The sequence below is a fragment of the Talpa occidentalis genome, unplaced genomic scaffold (genome assembly GCF_014898055.3).
Source record: "Talpa occidentalis isolate TD23 unplaced genomic scaffold, MPIMG_talOcc4v2.1 talOcc4.7, whole genome shotgun sequence".
In the NCBI taxonomy this organism is placed as follows: Eukaryota; Metazoa; Chordata; class Mammalia; order Eulipotyphla; family Talpidae; genus Talpa; species Talpa occidentalis.
The window spans coordinates 28,217,578-28,236,566 of NW_023605083.1; the positions used below are offsets into that span (position 1 = coordinate 28,217,578).

General features: G+C 36.5%; 1 protein-coding gene across 4 annotated transcripts in view; it reads right to left on the reverse strand.

Moving 5' to 3' along the window:
• Positions 1–18,485, reverse strand: part of PTAR1 (protein prenyltransferase alpha subunit repeat containing 1) — a 44,465-nt gene extending 25,980 nt beyond the window's left edge. For all 4 annotated transcript variants that reach the window (XM_037495477.2, XM_037495479.2, XM_054689851.1 and 1 more), the window contains exons 1-3: positions 18,370–18,485; positions 9,325–9,494; positions 2,936–3,002 (exon numbers count right to left, since the gene is read on the reverse strand). In XM_037495477.2, the coding sequence (XP_037351374.1) occupies positions 2,936–3,002; positions 9,325–9,494; positions 18,370–18,455 (323 nt within the window). In that variant the 5' untranslated portion in view covers positions 18,456–18,485. The remainder of the gene's footprint in view (positions 1–2,935; positions 3,003–9,324; positions 9,495–18,369) is intronic.
• Between the last annotated feature and the right edge of the window lie 504 nt (positions 18,486–18,989).

The following is an 18,989-nucleotide window of genomic DNA, read 5'->3' on the forward strand; positions in this document are numbered from 1 at the left end:
TCACAGTATTAAGTGTATAGTATCTTCCTAAAGTCTCCTTTACTGATTCTTCCTCATTTTGAAAACTCTAGGACAGTGCTGCCCAAAAGAAATATAATGTCAGTCACAAACATGAGCCATATAGGTAATTTAAAATTTTCTAACATCTACATTATAGAGCAATATATTTTATTTAACTCAATATATGTAAAATGTTATAAACCATATGTAATCAACATAAAAATTATTATACTTTACTTTGGAGGTAGTTTTTGAAGTCTAATTTGAGGTTTAGACATAGAGCACATCTCAATTGAGACTAGTGTGGCTTTTGGCTACTATGTTGGACTGTACAACTCTAAAAACCTGTGTCCCAGTGCTCAGTCTTTGGACCTGTTCTTTCTATTGACACTCACTCTTTAGGCAATCTCAAACAATCTCATGGCTTTAAGTGCTGTCCATATTCTAATGATTCTGAAATTTATGACTGGCCTAGACCTTTCATGTGAACTTTTATACTCATACACAACTACATGTATATAAACTTACTATGCTCCAAACTGAACTCTTGAACTCCAGCCAGCACCCCTTCTAAATCTGTTCCTTTTCTAGACATTCCAATTTCAGTGAATAGCAATTCCATCCTTTCAGTTGCTCAAGCCAAAAGCCAGACTCAAGCTTGACCCTCTTCTTTCTCTCACATTCAATGCATCATCTGTATCTTTAAAATCAGCTTATAAAATAGTTGAAGCTCACATAGTTTATAAAATAAGGTGAGAATCTTACTACTATCACTACTACTACTGTTGAGCTCAACTTCAAGTCATTAACATCTCTCACCTAAATTACCACGGTTACCTCCTAACTTCCTAGTCATTTCCCATACTTTCACAATCTTCTTTCCATGCAAGGGCTAGAGTGGTTCAAAAATCTCCAATGTCTTTCTATCTTAATAAACTTAAAATTTCTGTAGCAGCTTACGAATATCTATAAAGCCCCATGAGATCTGACCCATCTCCTATACCTCTTTCTTGTTACCCTCTCCCTCATTCATGCTACTCCACCTACACAGGTTTACTTGCTATCCCAGAACACCCAGGAACACCTTAGGCCTGACTGAGAGGTTTTTCAGTTGCTTTTTCTTCTAGCCGGAAGCTCATACCCCAGAACCCAGAGATTGATCCCTGACTTCATGCCAGTATTTGCTCAAACATTCCTTATTTAAAACTGCAATACTATTCTTCCTACAGTCATTCTGGTGTTCCCCACTTTCCTTTCCCATTTTGTTCTCTGTAAGATTTACCCTACTTGATGTACTATAAATTTTACTTTTTTTTAAAAGATTTATTTATTTATTTATACAAGCACTGGGTATAGTCAGAAGCGCAGGAGGGTGAGAGAATTCACCAGAGTCAGAGCGGGGAGCAGAACAGACAGACTGACAAAGTACACTGCTGAGGGGAGCAGCGGGCGGCAGGAGAGGTCTGCGTGCCATGTGGGACCCTCACCCAGTGGCCGGGGATCAAACTGGTGCTGCAGAGGCTGCGGGCAGCTTTGCAACCCGTCGCTCAACTGCTGCACCACTGGGGAGGCCCATATAAATTTTACTTATTAATGTCTTTATTGCTTTCTCTCTTCTACTAAAATAAAAATTCCACAAGCACAAAGGTTTCGGTTGGCTTTCTTCGTGGCTCTATTTCTAGTGCCTATAACCTAAACATAGTAGTTAATCAATAAATGTTTCATGAATAAACAAATATCAAGGATCATGTGTATTAAATGCAATACTGGGTAATAAATTTGTAGTGTGGCCCCCCGATTATAACAGACACTCAAAAACATTAGTCTATTCCTTGACCACAGTCAAGTTTTCCAGTAAAGAAAATCTCAATTCTAAAATTAAATGAAATTTTAAAACCGACATTTTATTATATACTTTTCCTACTCTCTACTTTAGGTATTTGATTGTTATCTAAAAGATAATTTAAAAAGACATAATAGTAGCTAATTTTTAAAAGTAAAAAATTCAGTAGCTATTATAGAACACAAACTCAGGATGTAATAACCTTGTTCGTTACACAGAAAATTATGTTTAAATCACCTTCAAGATAAAGAGCTTTAAGCTATAATTCTTTTTACAGGAAAATTTAAAATGAATTCACAGTGTTTAAAGGAACTTCATTTTATTTATCTATAATTTGTATCCTGCTTCCCTCAAAGAGAATGTGTTGGCTTAAGAGAAACCATGAACTTTGAAAAACCAGAGATTGCTTAAATGAAAAAGTTTCAGTGAAAAAATAAACCTGGTCTGAATTTTAATATACCTATTAACTATTTTGTGTTCAATGCTGTAGCAATCAGAATTAAGGTACTTAAGATATTTATATAGCGCCTCCCCTGGTGCTCAGTGGTTGAGTGCCGTGTCGCAGCACCGGTTCATTCCACAGCCAGCGGCGAGGGTCCCACAAAAAAAAAAAAAAAAAGGTATTTCTATAATGTAATGTGTTTACAAAATATGGAGTGCTACATTCTTTAAATGGTTTGCCCACAGAAGTCACAGCACTCTTGACTAAACTGAGACAAAAACATTGAATCTTTATCTTCCACACATTCCAATGCACCGCATATACATTCTCAAGAACATTATCCAGTGCCTTACAATCCAACCAATTATACTGATTGCCCCATCCCCCTAAAAATGAAAGAAAATAAAAGCATATATTAAATGGTACCTATAATTCAACACAACAATTTATATATCAGGCAAGAAGTTCACGGAGTACAGACACAAATACACAGGGACAATGTGTATGTCAGAATTTTTAAAAGTGGGTAGAAGAAATAGGTGCCATGGACCTATGGTTTATATTCATTTTTCAAAAATTAGCAATTTGAAGGGCTTATATGTCTTCAGAAATTTGAAAATTTCATTTTATCACTAACAAGAATGACATACCTCACATTCCATGCAGTGGTAAAGTCTGGGTTGAGAAGCAGCAGGGTGCATGTGACATCTATTAATTCTAAAAGAAAGAAAAGTCACATTTTAAAAAATAGTACTACCTTTTAAAGTCTGGCCTCTTTTTCTTTTAAGCTCCCCTGTATATGTGTGTGTGTGTAGACACATACTTTATATGTATGAGTATATATCATTACATATACATATTTCATGCCAAAGCAATTTTAATGATATATACCTTGTTCTAGGCTGTCAGCAATATGAAGGTTATACTCAAGATTTTTTCTACTCATAATTTAAAAGTTGACACTAAACATTACAATACAATATGCCTATAAAGAATAATCAAATTCATCTCTTCATTATTTTAGTAATTTTTGGTACTGATTTAACATTTACTAAGTAAAAGAAATATTCTTTCTATATCACGACTTGTTTGATCCCACAAATATTCTAATTGACTAAGTGCAAATTTTCAAAATGGGGGGGGGGAAATCACTCATAAATCCAATTTACTTAACGCAATTCATTTATGTTTCCTGCAAAGATTTTTTTCTTATGTACATTTTATACTAAAGCAATGATAAATGTGTATTGTGTTCTCTTTTCTATTCAATAACATTTTATAAACGCTAGCCTATATTGCTACAGTATGTATTTTTAACAGCTATAAAAATCCCCTAGTATAATATACTATCATTTATTATATTTTAGGTCATTTTCTATTTACTGTTACAAATAATATTGCCACAAACTTTTTTTTACACATTTTCAATTTTATTAGAAGGTGACAAATTATTTTTTAAAGCGGTTATAGCAACTATTGATAGTTCTATCAGCGAATAAAATCCATCCTTTTCCCTTATATTCACCAGCATGTAATGTTGCCAGACTATAATATCTACCAGTTTGCCACAAACATTTTAAAACATGCTTTTTGTGTGATGAATTATTTTCCTAAGATATATTTCCAGAGTAAAACTACTTTGTAAAATATAAATATCAGTATGGTTCCTACAGAGCATGTACAAATTGTCCTCCAAAATAAATTCTACCTATCTACATTGCCAAGAGTAACATGAGTATACTTATGTTCTTTTAACTCTCACTTATATAATTGCATTTTTAAAATGTGGTGGATAGAAACTGTACTTTATTTCTATTTAATTTATAATTTTTTAATATTCACATTTCATTTCTGTTTACTATTTTCTAGTCTCATGAACAGACTAATCATATTCATTAGCTATCTATTAAGGCCTTGACAGAATTTCTATATAATCAAGTAAGTTCCATAAGCTTTTATTTAATAGAAAAAAATGAATATTATTTAGCAATAATGACTTCATTTTACCAAAATAAAAAAAGAAGTCTAGGAGTAAGACGATCAACCTAGGGTGTATACATAACCTCTACCAAGCTCATATTAAATGCTAAGTTCACAAAATAATAAAAATAACTGTTATACTGTTTTAGCAATATTATGTACTAGGGACAGTATCAAGTACTTTATTTACATTATTTCACTGAATTCTCACAAATAAGATATTCTTATTTCACTTACATATGGGTACAAAGACACTTAGAAAGTTTAAGCAGTTTGCCCATAGTCAGCCAATCAGCATGTGGCCAGATCAGTATTTGCAGACTGCTTTTAATAACTCAATTATATGGCAATCTACAATAAATAATTGAGACACTTTCAGTGTTTAAGTAAAAGATAAACTTTTTTTAAACCTAAGAACAAGTACATATAAATACTTCCCTATATTCATTTGAAAGTGTTCTAGTGAATAAGAAAATCAATTATTCCATTGTCAACCAACTTAGTAAAGGAGTTCAACATTTATTGTGATCCTATGATTTCATTACTTCTGAGTTTAATATTCAATAAATGAACAATAAAAGGTAGGATTAGCACACTGTTTTTGACTTCAATTTCCCTCATTATAAATCATTACATGCATAAGCACTATATTCCTATAAAGAATTATCTAATTACTCTTCATTCTTTTAGCAGCTCTTGGTACTAACTTAATATCTGCCAGAGAAAATAAATGCAGCTTTCTATACCATTATTCATTTAACTCCATAAACTGTCCAGTACTGACGATATGCAAAGATTCAACTGGGATCTTAGGACTGAGAGAATGATTATTATTCTAAATAAAACCCAATCTCGCCCACTAAAAATTCACCTTTAGTGGGAAAGAACATAAAAGCAAGTAATTGTATATGACAAAATGAAATATTTGTGAAATACAAGCATATATCACATTTGGAGACTACTGAAGCTATTGCAATTAAGTCTTCCTAGAGTTGTCAGGAAAAACTAAACATGAATAAGGTGATAAAGGGCACCATACAGGATGGGGAAAAGGTATAAGCAAAGGTAAAGAGACACGGAATTTGACATAATGCTCTCAAAGAGATTATGATGCCACATAGCAGGAAACTAGAAAGATCCCTGCCCTAATCTCCGCGCTGCCTGATCTTCTACTATTTTCCCTTCTCGTGTTATACGCCACAAGAACCAAATCCCACCATCCCTAAACATACTTCCTATCTGCCTGCCTTCTTTTCTTAGACCTAATGCAGATTTATGTTTGCCATTCTCTCTCCAATAAATACAGAAATTCCCATCAATATCTAACAAAGAGGGGAAAAAGCAACTCTCTCATAAGGGCTTTCTGACCTAACCAGCTAAAAGTAATCTTATTTTATTACTAATCTTGTATAAATATTATCTTCTTAATTAGACTGTAACTTTTTTGGAGGTAGGTCCTCTCTAATATAGTTTCACATTACCCACTCACTAAATGCAGGTGAAAAAAATATGACCCTTGCACAAAAGAAGTTCCATACCTACTCACAGTACAGAGGCATAGTAAAACATAGGCCTTAAATCCATACTGCGTGGGTTGGAATCTACTGATTTGCTTGCATGTCACTGAACTTAAGCTTCCTTATCTTTGAAATGGGGATAACATCAACCTCAATGTTATGAGCATTGAGATTCATTCCATTTCTTCACAGATAACTGACAAATAGTGAGTACTCAAAATATTTGTTTAACTAAATACCAATGCTACTTACCACCAGAAGCAAATAATTTTCAACGTCACTTAATTCTCAGAATTAGACAAGTTTCTAAGGTGAAACTGTAACTTTTTAAAAGTAGTATAATAAGCAACAATAACAAAAAAAAAATTACTTGGTAGTTAATTTATGTGGAAAAGTTCATGTGTAATAGGAAGGTCTCTGGAATTTCTTTGGAAGTCTACAATTTTCAACATCCATTTTATATTACCCAAATAAACTGGTAATTAGTCTCTTTGACTCTGCATTTAAAAAAAAAAGTGTTAATGGTAGTTGCTATTTGTTTGCACTGCTCCACCCGTAAATGAAGGATTCATCTTCTCTGAAAAATATAAAGCAGTATAAGGCAAAAACTAACAAGCACATAAAATACCTAAGTTCTCACTTTTCATTTTGTGTCTATGAAAAGAGAGGACAACTAATCAAAGTAAATGCTAACTTCACTGGAGAGTGTTTGTCCTGCAGGCCAACAGTTCTACCACTTACTGGGAAGTCCATGTGACTGACAGTAAAGCCCAAGAATGGTATAGTAATTATTGTGACTGGAATGTATCAAGTGAATACAAACTTAAATGCTTCAAGGGTTGAAATGTCAAAGTAACAAAGCAAATCTTATTTGTTAAGTAGCAACTGACACACTGCTTCAGTGTCTGAAACATAAGAGGAGGTAGTAGTAAACTGTAGTAGGCTTCCCTAGTCAAGAAAATCAGAAACTATTAGTCTTAGCCAATTGCTGCTGTGAGAAACTTATATATCTAAGGTTTCTGATTTTTCAATTGAAAATGAACCCAGATTCTCAACCTAATTTTAAAAGTTCAGGCTGATTTTAAATGTTTACCCAGATAATTAAGAACAATTTAAAAAAAAATTACACAATTCAAAACAAACTCTATCTGTGAGCTAACTTCAGTGTGGGGGATAAGAATCTACAATCTCTGATGCTGAATATAGAGTTGAGGAAAAGGCTAGTAATATAGTCTGGGGACAGACCCAAGTATCCCCTTGGATACTATGCCAAGCAGTCTGAATTCTACCTTGACTGCGCAGGCATCATGAAACGGGATGAGCAGATTTATATTTCAAAAAATCATCACTCAAATTGTGTTTCCAAGATGTGTGGCTGGCAAGTGTTAACTTCAGTTTGGCATGACGGACATGGTTGAAAAAGACAGACTGAAAATGGAGTTATAAGCTATGAGGAAATCACATTTGTCTGATAAGAAATTAGAAACAGAGCAGAAGACAGCTTTTAAAGAAATAGTTCAGTTATGGAGAGCAGGGGTTGGAAGAAAGAGGGAAGAGCCAAAGGACAGAGGTGCATACTTGGGCAGAGAGCAGGACAGAGCTCTGCCATCAGGAATACAGTGCTGTGGACTCTTCTCTTGCTCTTTTGCTCTTCTCACGGATTTCTCAAAAATCAGAATTAGTTATCATTAGTGGCCCACACCAAATATGGCTATTAGAACAGCAGCCTTTCAAATAACCTCAATCTCTAAAATAGGGATGCTGGATGGTCAGTTTTGGTTAAACTTGACTGGCTACAGGGTGTCCAGATTATCAAATAAGGTTATTAAACCTTATTTCTAAATGTAGTATCTGTGAGGGTGTTTCCAGATGACATTAGCATTTGAATCTGTGGGCTCAATAAAGCAGACTACCCTTCCCAATGTGTGTGGGCATCACCCAATCTGTTGAGAGCCTCAGTAGAACTAAAGGAGAAAAAAGGAGAAATTTACCCCTTTATATTGCTTTCCCATCTATAGGAACATCTTATCTTCTGGGGCTTTTGGAATGGGATTTAAAACATTGGTCACCTGGTTCTCAGGTCTTCAGATTCACACTGAATTACATCGCCAGTTTTTCTGCAGCTTCAGCTTGCAGAGCGCAACTGTGGGACTGCTCGTAATCACTTGAGCCAACTTATTGTCATAATATATGTCTTCTGCCTCTCTATTTATTTATAATATATAACATTTCTACTGTTGTTTCTCTGGAGAACCCTAGTACATATACTTTCTAAGCATCTAGGGAATTCAGCATGTTAATGAAAGCATAAATTCAATTTGATCAAAAAGAAAAAATAATCCAAGAATAAAGTTAACCTTCAGTTATAGACAACATTCTTAGGGGATATCCTGGTTTTTGACATGATCTGAAACTGTTCTTAAATTGTCAGCTTTCTGGACAAACTTTTCTTATTTGTATATTTTCTACAAAAACCATTTTAAAGGTACAGTATTTTCATGAATTAACTGCTTTTTCTTAATATTTTAAACTTTTTTTCTTAGTAAGATGCACTGCTATGTTCTAATTGCTTCGGTTCACAAGTTTGGCAGACCACTCTTGTTAGTTAGCATTTTCAGGTACCTTTTCTGTCAAATCAAAAATTGGCTTCCACATTTTTACCAATAATATACAACTTCAGCAGTATACGATACCATATTAAACGATACTGTCCTAGCCCCCTTCCCCCACCCCAAAATGAAGCTAGAAACTACATGCTAGGATAAAATCAAGTTCCTTCTGTACCTATGCAGAGCTGTATTGGATTTCAAAGTTCAGATGCCAGCTATCTGTGAGTAAGCTTAACCATCTGATCTTTTGCCTGGGTCTTCCTGGGTCTATTGAGACTAAAACTACATGATGACAAGATTCAGCAAAGCCTGCTATGCTCATAAAGACAAGAAACAGAAAAATGGTAGGACTTGTAAGACTAAAAGAAGGTGGGTTGGGGTAGTATACATAAAGAGGCAAAAGTTAATGCTCTGAAACAACAGCCTTTGAAGGGTTGAAATTCAAACTGTTTCTTCTCGACAAAATCATCACCCCCCAGCCCACCCAAGTTAGTTGTGTATGGCCCAATTATACATCTCTGTGTGCCGGAACATATATAACACAAGTTTGTTTGGGAAAAGATAACTTGAAGGATTCATATAGTGTTATATGGTGTTATCTTGTACATAATGAAATCGATTAGAGGGTGATGGAAGGGAGAATGAAAGATCTAATAACAGATACACATTCTTCTTAAAATTTTATCCATGATTTTAAGCTATGCCATGAAGTTAGGCATAGCCTTATATTTAAAATATACATGAGGATTCACTATAGATTCAAAATCTGAAAACTACAAATGAATCTAAATTCCTCATTTGATAGAGAGCTTAAGCACCCATCTAGGTACTGAATCAAAGAACCAGAACTAGGATCCAGGAATGCCAACACCCTGACAGGGTTTTTCCCTCCCTGTGGCAAAACTAAAGGAGGAGGACAGAGTTCATACTTACCCTCTTTGTTCAGCCATTGCTTTCTCGTTCTGTACAAAAGGAGCTTGTTGTGGACATAAGGTAAAAGGAACTTGACACACCAGCTCTCCACACCAAGTTTGTTTTCAACCAGGACTATGGGACTCCGGTTATATCTAGCTTCAGGACATGGGATCAGGCCAATTTCATCTCTTAATATATAAAACATAAAAAAGAATTAAAGATAAGAATACTAGCCTCTTGTAAAAATTTCAAATCCCACTAGAGTATTTTTAAAAATTGCACTTATTTCCCTTTTTAAAAAATATTATTTAGCTTACCCACAAGACTGATAGAATTTTTTTAAATGTTTGTTAATATTGAGAAGAATATGGGGAAAAACTGGTATGCTATCTATATTCCCTGTTGACAGGAATGAAAATGATTTAATTTTTGTATGGAAATTTGAAAAAGCCCTTCAAAATTCTAAATGCACTCTTTGAGCAATTCCACTGCTCAGAAATTAGACTCTGCAAAAATATGTGAACAGAATGTTCATTGTATCAATGCAACAAAACTGGAAACAATCTGAGTGTGCATCAATAAGAGACTGATAAAATTATATGGCTCCTCCATGTGACAGACTGTTTAAATATATATATATAAAAAATATATATACACACACACTATATATATATATATATATATATATATATATATATATATATATGCCTGTATCTGCCTATGCTGGTATGGAAAGGGGCCCCCCAAAAAAGGTATATAAAAGAACAACAAAAAAATGCTGCCAAATAGAGGACAACATAAAACCTTTTATATAATTTTTTAAAAGATATATAGATGCATTAAAAAATTCCTTAGGAAGCTAACAAAAGTCTTGGGGAGCATATTATTTTTATAAAGTTTAAATTTTCTAATCACTTGAATGTTTTAATTCTATTTTTAAAAAATGTTAACAAATGTATTTTTGCTTTCCTGCTAAAACATATATGTGAAGCAGACACAAATTATCAATAATCTTGACAATGAGACTTTTGGTTCATTTTTTCTTCTTTATAATTTTTTTATTTCTTTGAATTGAAAAATGCTAATAAATGTTAACACAAAATATGTTTTAGAATTTGATAATTTCTACCTTACCTATGACTGCATCTATACCCTTCAATCCTCCTCATTTGAAGTTGAAAATTTGCATTATAGGGAAAGATTTACTGGTAGGGCAACTGACTTACATAGTAAACAAACTGCAATGTTAAAATGGTTTTGCAAAACCTGCATACATGCTTTTTGACTATAAAGAATACTTGCCTATAAGAAATACTCTTTCTCACACCTTCAAACCACTATATCTTTTGCTTAATTAATAAATAACAAGATTTTTTTTACACATTAACAATATTTTGAAAGTAAAGAGTTTTTTAAATGTATTTTTTAAAAAAAGAACAGAAATGGTTTTCACAGATTATGAGTGACATTATCTATTATCTTTCTGGGATTCCCTGTGAAGAAGATAGCAGTTTGATAGATGCAAAGAGGGGAAACTCGTTCAATTACAGTTGGTAAGAAAAGTCCTCTTTTTTTGTTAAGGCATCACCATAAATTGGTGGGAGGCTATGGAACTAAAATAAAATTGGCCCTGAAAACTTTAAACTGTATAGCTCAGAGGTAACAATCTACTTGTACTGATCATTAGAAGTCCCATCATTAAACTAGGTACTGTAGTTACTCTAGGTGTTGCAAGTCATTAACCATTCTTTTTCCAAGCTAATTTCACTTATGAGTAAATTTGGACACCTAAGGCTCACAGTTGATTGAGGTGTTAGTATATACCGTATCAACACGCTCTAAACATTTTCTGAGTACTACAATGTACTATGTACTGATAAGTTCAGGAAATGCAAAAATAAATGAAACAAGATGGTTCCAGACTGCACAGAGCTGACAGTTTTGCTAATATGTTGTGTCAATATCTGTAATAAAATGGTATCACTTTGCTATTTCCGTAATATAAAAATCTCTAAGAATGGTGCAAATGCTGAGAGACTGTCTAAAAGTACAGTACTGTAAAATATGTTTTTGTATTTGGTGATATTAATCTGAAATTTATCTATTAGGACAATCAGCTACAGATCTAGATCTATATCTGATTAATGTTTATTGAATCACTGATATTTTCTGTTGTTCAGGTTTTACTATATGAATTAGAACACTTAACAAATTGTTTCTTGAATCCAAATTAAGTGTTTCATTTTATTTGGCTACTATTCTTCTAAGAATTACAGAGAAAAAAATAAACTCAATGAAATCATTTTCAAGAAAACTTCTCTGAGGGCTTTGACCACTTATGTCAAAGAAAAGCAAAAATCAGTAACATGAATGTTAGAAAAATAAGAATAAAAAATCTTAGCTTTTGGGTATAGTATGGTTGTGGGGAGGAGCATAAAGGGCTTTTAAAATTAAATTCAGGGCTTCCCTGGTGGCGCAGCGGTAAAGCACTGGGCTGTGAAGCTGCCCACAGCCTCTGCAGCGCCAGTTTGATCCTTGGCTGCAGGGCGAGGGTCTCACATGGCACGCAGACCTCTCCTGCCGCGCCCACTGCTCCCCTCAGCAGTGTACTTTGCTCTCGTGAATTCTCTCACCCTCCTGCGCTTCTGACTGTACCCAGTGCCTGCATAAATAAATAAATCTTAAAAAAACAAAAACAAATTTAAAAAATTAAATTAAATTAAATTCACAATGTAAAAATCTGCCCTGTTCACTATTATCAAAAATAAAATGCTCAACTACTTTTCTGGCATCTATTTTACAGTCATTGATATGAGAAGCATGTGCTTACTTTTGTGTACCTTCCTAAGCTGAGAAGTCCCATTATGGGATGCCCCATAATCACCATCAAGGGAAGGATACAATCTGTGATCTTGGGGTGTGGGGGACTTGGCTCTGTAACCAGCTCTCTCAATTCTGTCTCTCTGAGATAATAAATTGCCATATCTAAAAACAACAATGAAAAAGAGGAGTCATCTGTGCACACACACACATACATACACACACACATTTTATTTGGCTACCATTCTTCTAAGAAATAGTAACACAAGATGCCTTGGACATAGCAGGTGATCAATAACTACGAAAAAATGATAATCCTTGCGTTTCCGTGACAATGATCAAATAAAGTGTTCAAAGAACATTACTTTTAATTTCCTTTTAGTGCCCTAGTTCTGTCAACATGACACTTGGATTTTATAGACCTCAATTTTCTCATCTGCAAAATGGTAGAAATAAACTGTATCTCTAAATAAGAGAAAATAAACTGCTAGGTCTCATCTAGCTTTCAAATTTTGTGATTGAGAAGCCTGGCAGCTATTTGCATGTAGGGAAAATGGAAAACAGTCATTTCATAGAATGTAAAGCACTAGGAGAAAAAAGAAACAGGATGTAGAAACAATATTATTCAATCTTCCAAGGTTCAGGGTTTTAGCCAGTCTCAGTTCTACCAATGTGAATCTGACGAGTCACTTGCCATCATCTGAAATACAGGAACAATAAATAATGCCTTCCCTGCCTGTTATGAAAAGCAGATGATACAACACAGAGAACATGGTAAAATATAAAGTGCCAGGCTAATATGAAGTATATTATTAATTTCGTTAAGAGCCTAAGTTCAACCAGAAAATGTCCTGGCTGACAGATAATGGAAGGTCAAGGCAACAAAAGCCAAATTTTTGTTAAGTTATCTGACCCTATGATACTGCTTTGCTGCTTCCTAAAAATATAACATGCACTTCATAAAGATAGGTAGGTCAGTAAGCTTTCAAATAATAGTGTGTTTGACTTCAGGCATCTATGCCTAGTCCCTCAGGTCATAATACACTTTTTCCAATTTAGAACAGGATTCCAAAATCATTTTAAAATCAGAAGAGACCTCATTCCTCCGGTCTCTTGTTTTATCAGAATGAGTGAGGTCTGCTGCGGTTAAGAAAATTAACCTAGGTTCATATTGCTAGCGAATAACTTAAATCTGGACCTTTAATACTTAGCCCAAAACCCTTGAAAGGAAAGTGAAGATCAAGATATCAACAAAAGCAAGCACAACTTAGATAAATTCCTTCTAGACATCTGGCTATTCAAATTTCAATTTCTTATTCAAGAAAAGTTGGAAAGCTGAGGAAAAAAGACCAACTAAAAATCATTTATCATCTCCCTACCACTATTAATCTGTGTATGAATCCCTTTTAAGAAAGTATTTTGCAAAAGTGGGATTATACTAGACATATTTTTCTGTAATTCTTTTATAAATTCACATTAAAACTTTTCCTACATACTTCATACAATTTTTAAAAGTTTATTTTATTTACTTATGCATACAAGAACTGAGGTGTAGGCTAGAGGCGTGGGGGAAGGGGTGTGTGAGGATTCACCAGAGACAGAGTAGGGAGCAGAACAGGCAGATCTACCTGAAATACACTGCTGAGGGGAACAGCGCGCGAGACAGGAGAGGTCTGCTGCACAGTGTGGGTTCGATCCTGGCTGGGGATCAAACACATGCTGCAGTGGCTGGCATCTCAGCCTGACAGCACTAAGACTGTAATCCCTGCACCACCAGGGAGACCATACTTTTTACATTTTTAATGATTGCAGTTGAAGGTGCAACTATACCTCCATTATTTCCTTATTAAATAATCTTGTAAGAGCAATAGAAATTAATGCCAACAAATTACATTGTATTTTTAGGTTTTTGGCAGATTAAGTTCCTGGATTTTAACAAGGACACTACAGTAAATATCTGCATTACCAAGGTCATACGATTTTTAAAGACATGAAGATTAGATCAAGTTCTAATCTTTTCAAAGGGATAACGATGCTCGATTTTTTTAGGTTACCTTTGAAGACTGAGCCAATAGAATAGCAACATAAAATGAACCAACACATTTACTTAAGATCACACACAGCATGGTACATCCCGCTGACTGCTTTGCTTTGAACTGAGGATCCATGGACTTCAGATGATGGTTAAGGTTCACACAACACTGCTATTGACTTTGTCATGTTTAGACACAGTCAGGCATATATGTGTATGCACTTTTCAGAAACATCATTAGTGAAGTAAAATAGGACCACTGACCAGGTTTTGCACATTGAAAATTAAAACTTTACTGATGATTAAAGTATCTCAGAGCCCACAGGTTCTTCCCAATTCAAAGATTACTAGGTTTTACTGAAATTCTATTACTGACCTTATTTAGAAAACAGCTACAGAAATCACTATTACTTACTAGTGATGCTGCTAGTTTTAATGTACACTGTTTCATTTCTTCTGCACACTGTTATACAGCAAAATTTTATTTATGGATGAACAGAGTCTTGCCTAAATGACAAGCCAAAAGTCAAATGTAGGACTGTCAGACTCAATGCCAAACTTATTCAACTACACAAGTGTTTAAATAAATAATAATCAAGTATATCAAGACTGTGGTTTCCTATTCTTCAGTCCAATTTGCAGATAATTTACAATCATCTTTCATTACTATTCTCTTATTCAAGAATTTTCATTGGGGCCTTATCACTGCCTAACAAGTATCTTTTTATTGACCAACTCTATCTTGACCCTCTAAGCTAAATTAGGCCTCTATGTTACAAATTTTTCAAAGTACTCTTCTTATCCTTTGGGGCTCTTTTCATAACTGGAGTGTTGATGTATTTAAAGTTTCATCAGGGCAGGCACCATGCTTGTATGTTCATCAATTTACATGCTACATCTAACCCTACATGCCCAGAAGCTAGCATTTGTCAAATAGGTATGTTCTTTCACTGAATGTATGCATGGAATGAATTAAGTTAAACAGTCAAGGACTCTCATAACCCAGTGCTATATTTTACCTTTTTCAATTATATTTTGTTGCATTTGGTCATTTTATGCTCTCTATTGAGGTCCTTGACACACTTTCCAGACTGCAAACCGTATCTCACCTTCAAAGTTTAGTTCAAAAACCCACATCCCATAGCAGCCCTGGCCAAGACATGCCCAGCTTCCTTTAATTTCTAATAGACTCGAAGAACAGTTGTTTATTTACTGCTGGTCTAACCTTTATCATAAACTGCTTTGGAAAGTTAATGTACCATTCATATATGTAGGACTCAGGTCTCCATCTACTTTTGTACTGTGCAACACAGCAGTCACTAGGCACATGTGGCTATTATACATAAATTAATTAAAATTAAATCAAAGTTATAGTTCAGTTCCTCATTGGCATTAATCACATTTCAAGCATGTAAGAGTAACTACAAATGGCTAGTACTGCTATATTAGACTGGACAGATTTAAAACATTTCCATCATCACAGATATTTCTGCAAGTGCCTTGAATATAAGAACTATATTCCATACTTCCTATTCCATACTCTAAATATAGTACCCTACAGCACCTCATGAATAGTGATAGCTCAATATTTAATAGAGTGGTAAAAAAAATAACTTGCTGGGATGAGACCTTTGACATGATACTAATTACATTGTAAACAGTTGTCTTCACATTAGCACAGGGTTTATGCCTTAAGCTGTGTCCATCTCTGAATCAAGCTTCATTTGTTTTTCCAATAATATTCTCTAGCAGTCAATCACACAAACAACATTTGTATGGTATTTTTCAATTTATAAAGAGCTGCACAGTCATCATTCAGTTGGCCAATATATTTTCTAAGGGACACAGGTATTCAGGCTAAGTCTACTGTTTGTCTAGAAGCAACTAAGTAGCAGGCACTGCCTAAAGTGATTTTCCTTTGTTCTCATCAGCTTCACAAGGGATCAAGAGGAAATTGAGGCTGAGGGAAGGTAACCCATCCCCACCAACAAATAACAAGATCCTAAAACAAAACAAAATCCACTGCATCTTTGACTACTCTTCGCCAGGTATTTGTACAAAGTCAATATATTAATGAGTAGGTGTTGGCTAATAAAATTACAGTCTTGTGCTTGGAGGAAGAAAGGAAAACAAAAACAAAAAAAAAAAAAGAAGAAAAAATTGTATTACTGAAAATTGCAATTAAGTACTATGAAGACAAGCAATGTCTTTTTCCTTTTAGCCAGAATTACATAGCCTCTTTATTTTGGCGGTTAAAGGGCCAGGATAAGGAAAGAATTACAGGCAATTTTGAAAAGTCCAAATTATAGCATGTTTAAAAACATGCATAGCAATGCCATTTAAGGTTGTCGGGCATACTAAAATATAGCTGAAGACTAGTATTAAACAATGCACTAAGGCATTTATATTTTTAGATTTATATATTATTTCAAATTATTAAATTCCACAAGACCCAAATGCTTGTTAATAATTATAAATTATGCATTGATAGGGCATATTAATAAGATTTCACCACAAACATGATTGGGAGGGGAGATTTAAAGTCCTTTATGGGTTTCAATAAATGTGATCCAGAGGAAACGGGACATGTTCCAAGCTGCACTGTGTCAGCCTGCCAAGTCATCAAACACTCTATCTCAGTTTCTTCAACTACAAAATACTAATCCTTTTCTGGTCTACCTCAATCACTAAGATGACCAACATACTTATGAGACTTCTAATTTCCACCATAATTTCCTCAAGAAAAAACCCACCAGTAATGAGAAAAAAGGCCCTTCATTTGTCCAACTTTGAGGATTTCTCTTAATTGCACTAAAGCTCTCATTCTCAACAAGGGTTTCAAAGACTGATACACAACAAGGCATCAAAGCATTCTTTAGAAGGTCCAGTACCCACTATGGTTACTGCCAGGAAATCATTCCAAACACTCTCATTTTGAAAAGACAGCAGTCACAAGGGAAAAGGAAGTGGATGCTGTCAGAGGTGGCAGGTGTGTTTTGAGGCCAGCAGTATTTTGTTTTTAATGAGGCACAGTTGCAGCTCTCAGATTGAGTGCCACAAGGGAGTGAGCCATCTGAGGACTTCTTAATTCTTTTATAAGCATTGCCTTGAAGAAAAAGAAAACTTCATTTAGACATAGGTTTGGCACTTTTAGGCAGAAAAGCTTAAGGTTTTAGAATGCTTAAAAATAGTAATTCATGTGTTCCAACTTAAATAAAATACTAAATAAAACCCCACAAGCAATTCAAGTGAAAATAATGCACAATTAGATTCAATGTTACTTTATTGGTGAGGGAGAGTGGGAAGGGGTGGGGGAAATGGGGAAAAGAGCTACAATATTATTTCTTCCTTACTCTTTTGTGCAATGTACATCTCTCCTTTAATAGCTTCCTTTTCACTTGTTACATAAAAGCGTGTCAGAAAGAATACAATTTCTTCGGGTTGTCTTCCCAGAGTACTCCAAGCAAAATGAAAAAGGAGGTGTGATATGTGTGTCAATCCTGTAGTGTCCTACTTAAAGAGGGCAGCAGTGTTTGGATAAAAAAGAGTTAACATGCTCCCTGTAACTATGAATCAGCTAATGATAAAGTGTGGAGGCTTCACCCACTTTACACCAGACCCATCCAAAACCTACAGAAGCCACGATCTTGAGAAGTCTCCGTTCACCTTCAAAACAGTATGTTTTATCAGAGTCCCTCCACGATCTAGGGCAAATGAGGGGAATATCGACAGCAGCCTCAAACTACCTTCGGTTAGCAAACTAGGGGTTTTGGGCTCGTGAAGGATCAAATGATCCGTAAACCCTCTCTCACCATATCCCGGGATGAATCTTAAGAGTAGTGTGTCCAAAGCCTACCCAGACCCCAGGGTGAGCCCTGGCAGCTAAGGGGACTTAAGAGGCGTCTCCACCGGGATGAAGTCTCCCGACTTTCGTGAACTCTTAGGGAAGGGGTGGGAATGAGAGCGAAACAAAGTAGCTCCGCTTGATTTTCTGCGGTCACTTCTAGGCATGGGCCCGGAGCGCGTCCCAGCAGCAGAAAGCGGGCCCCAAGGCAGCGGGCGGCGGGCCGGCGCCGACCTCGCCCGGTGCAACCCGGGGCTCGCCGGCCAGCGCCCGCCCGAGGTCCGCTCCAGGCTGGCCCCGCCCCCGCCCGCCCCGGCGACCCCCGGCGGCTGCAGAGGCGGGGGAGCCGCCGGCGTGCGCGACTCACATATGCGGATTCCTCCTGAAGGCGTTGGTGATGTCCTTCACCACCCGCTGCACCAGCACCGCCACCTCCTCGCTCGTCTCGGCCATGTTGGCGGCGGCCGCGGCGGCTCGGGCGCGCCTCCGGGAGAGCGCGGAGCTGCCAGTGGGCGGTCCGCGGGGAGCGCGCGCGGACGCCGATTGGCCGCGCCCCTGCCCCCGCCCCCGCCGCCGCCGCCGAGCACTTCCGGGTCAGCCCCCGACGGCCGGGCGTGGGGCCCGCCGGACCCCGGCGGCCTGTTGGGCGCTGGGTTTCTTCTGCGAGTGGCCGTCGGCGAGTTTTTGTGCGTCCGACATGTTGCAGAAGCCTGTTGCGAATTTACCGCAGGTCGCTGTCCCACATATTTTAATTTCTGGCCGGGAAGGAAGGGGGCCTCGAGTCAGTCCCCTCAGCGCCAGAGACCGCCTGAGCCCTCCAGCCCACCCCCCCTCCCACCCCGTTCTCGAACTCGGTTCTGGAGTTCGATGGTGCCGAAGTCTGCGCGTGCAGGCCCGTTTGAGCAGTTAGTCCTTGGGCTTTTGGAGAGTTTGTTCGCTTTATTTACCCAGCGGGAGGGATGAGGATGCCCTAGAATGAGTCTTTAT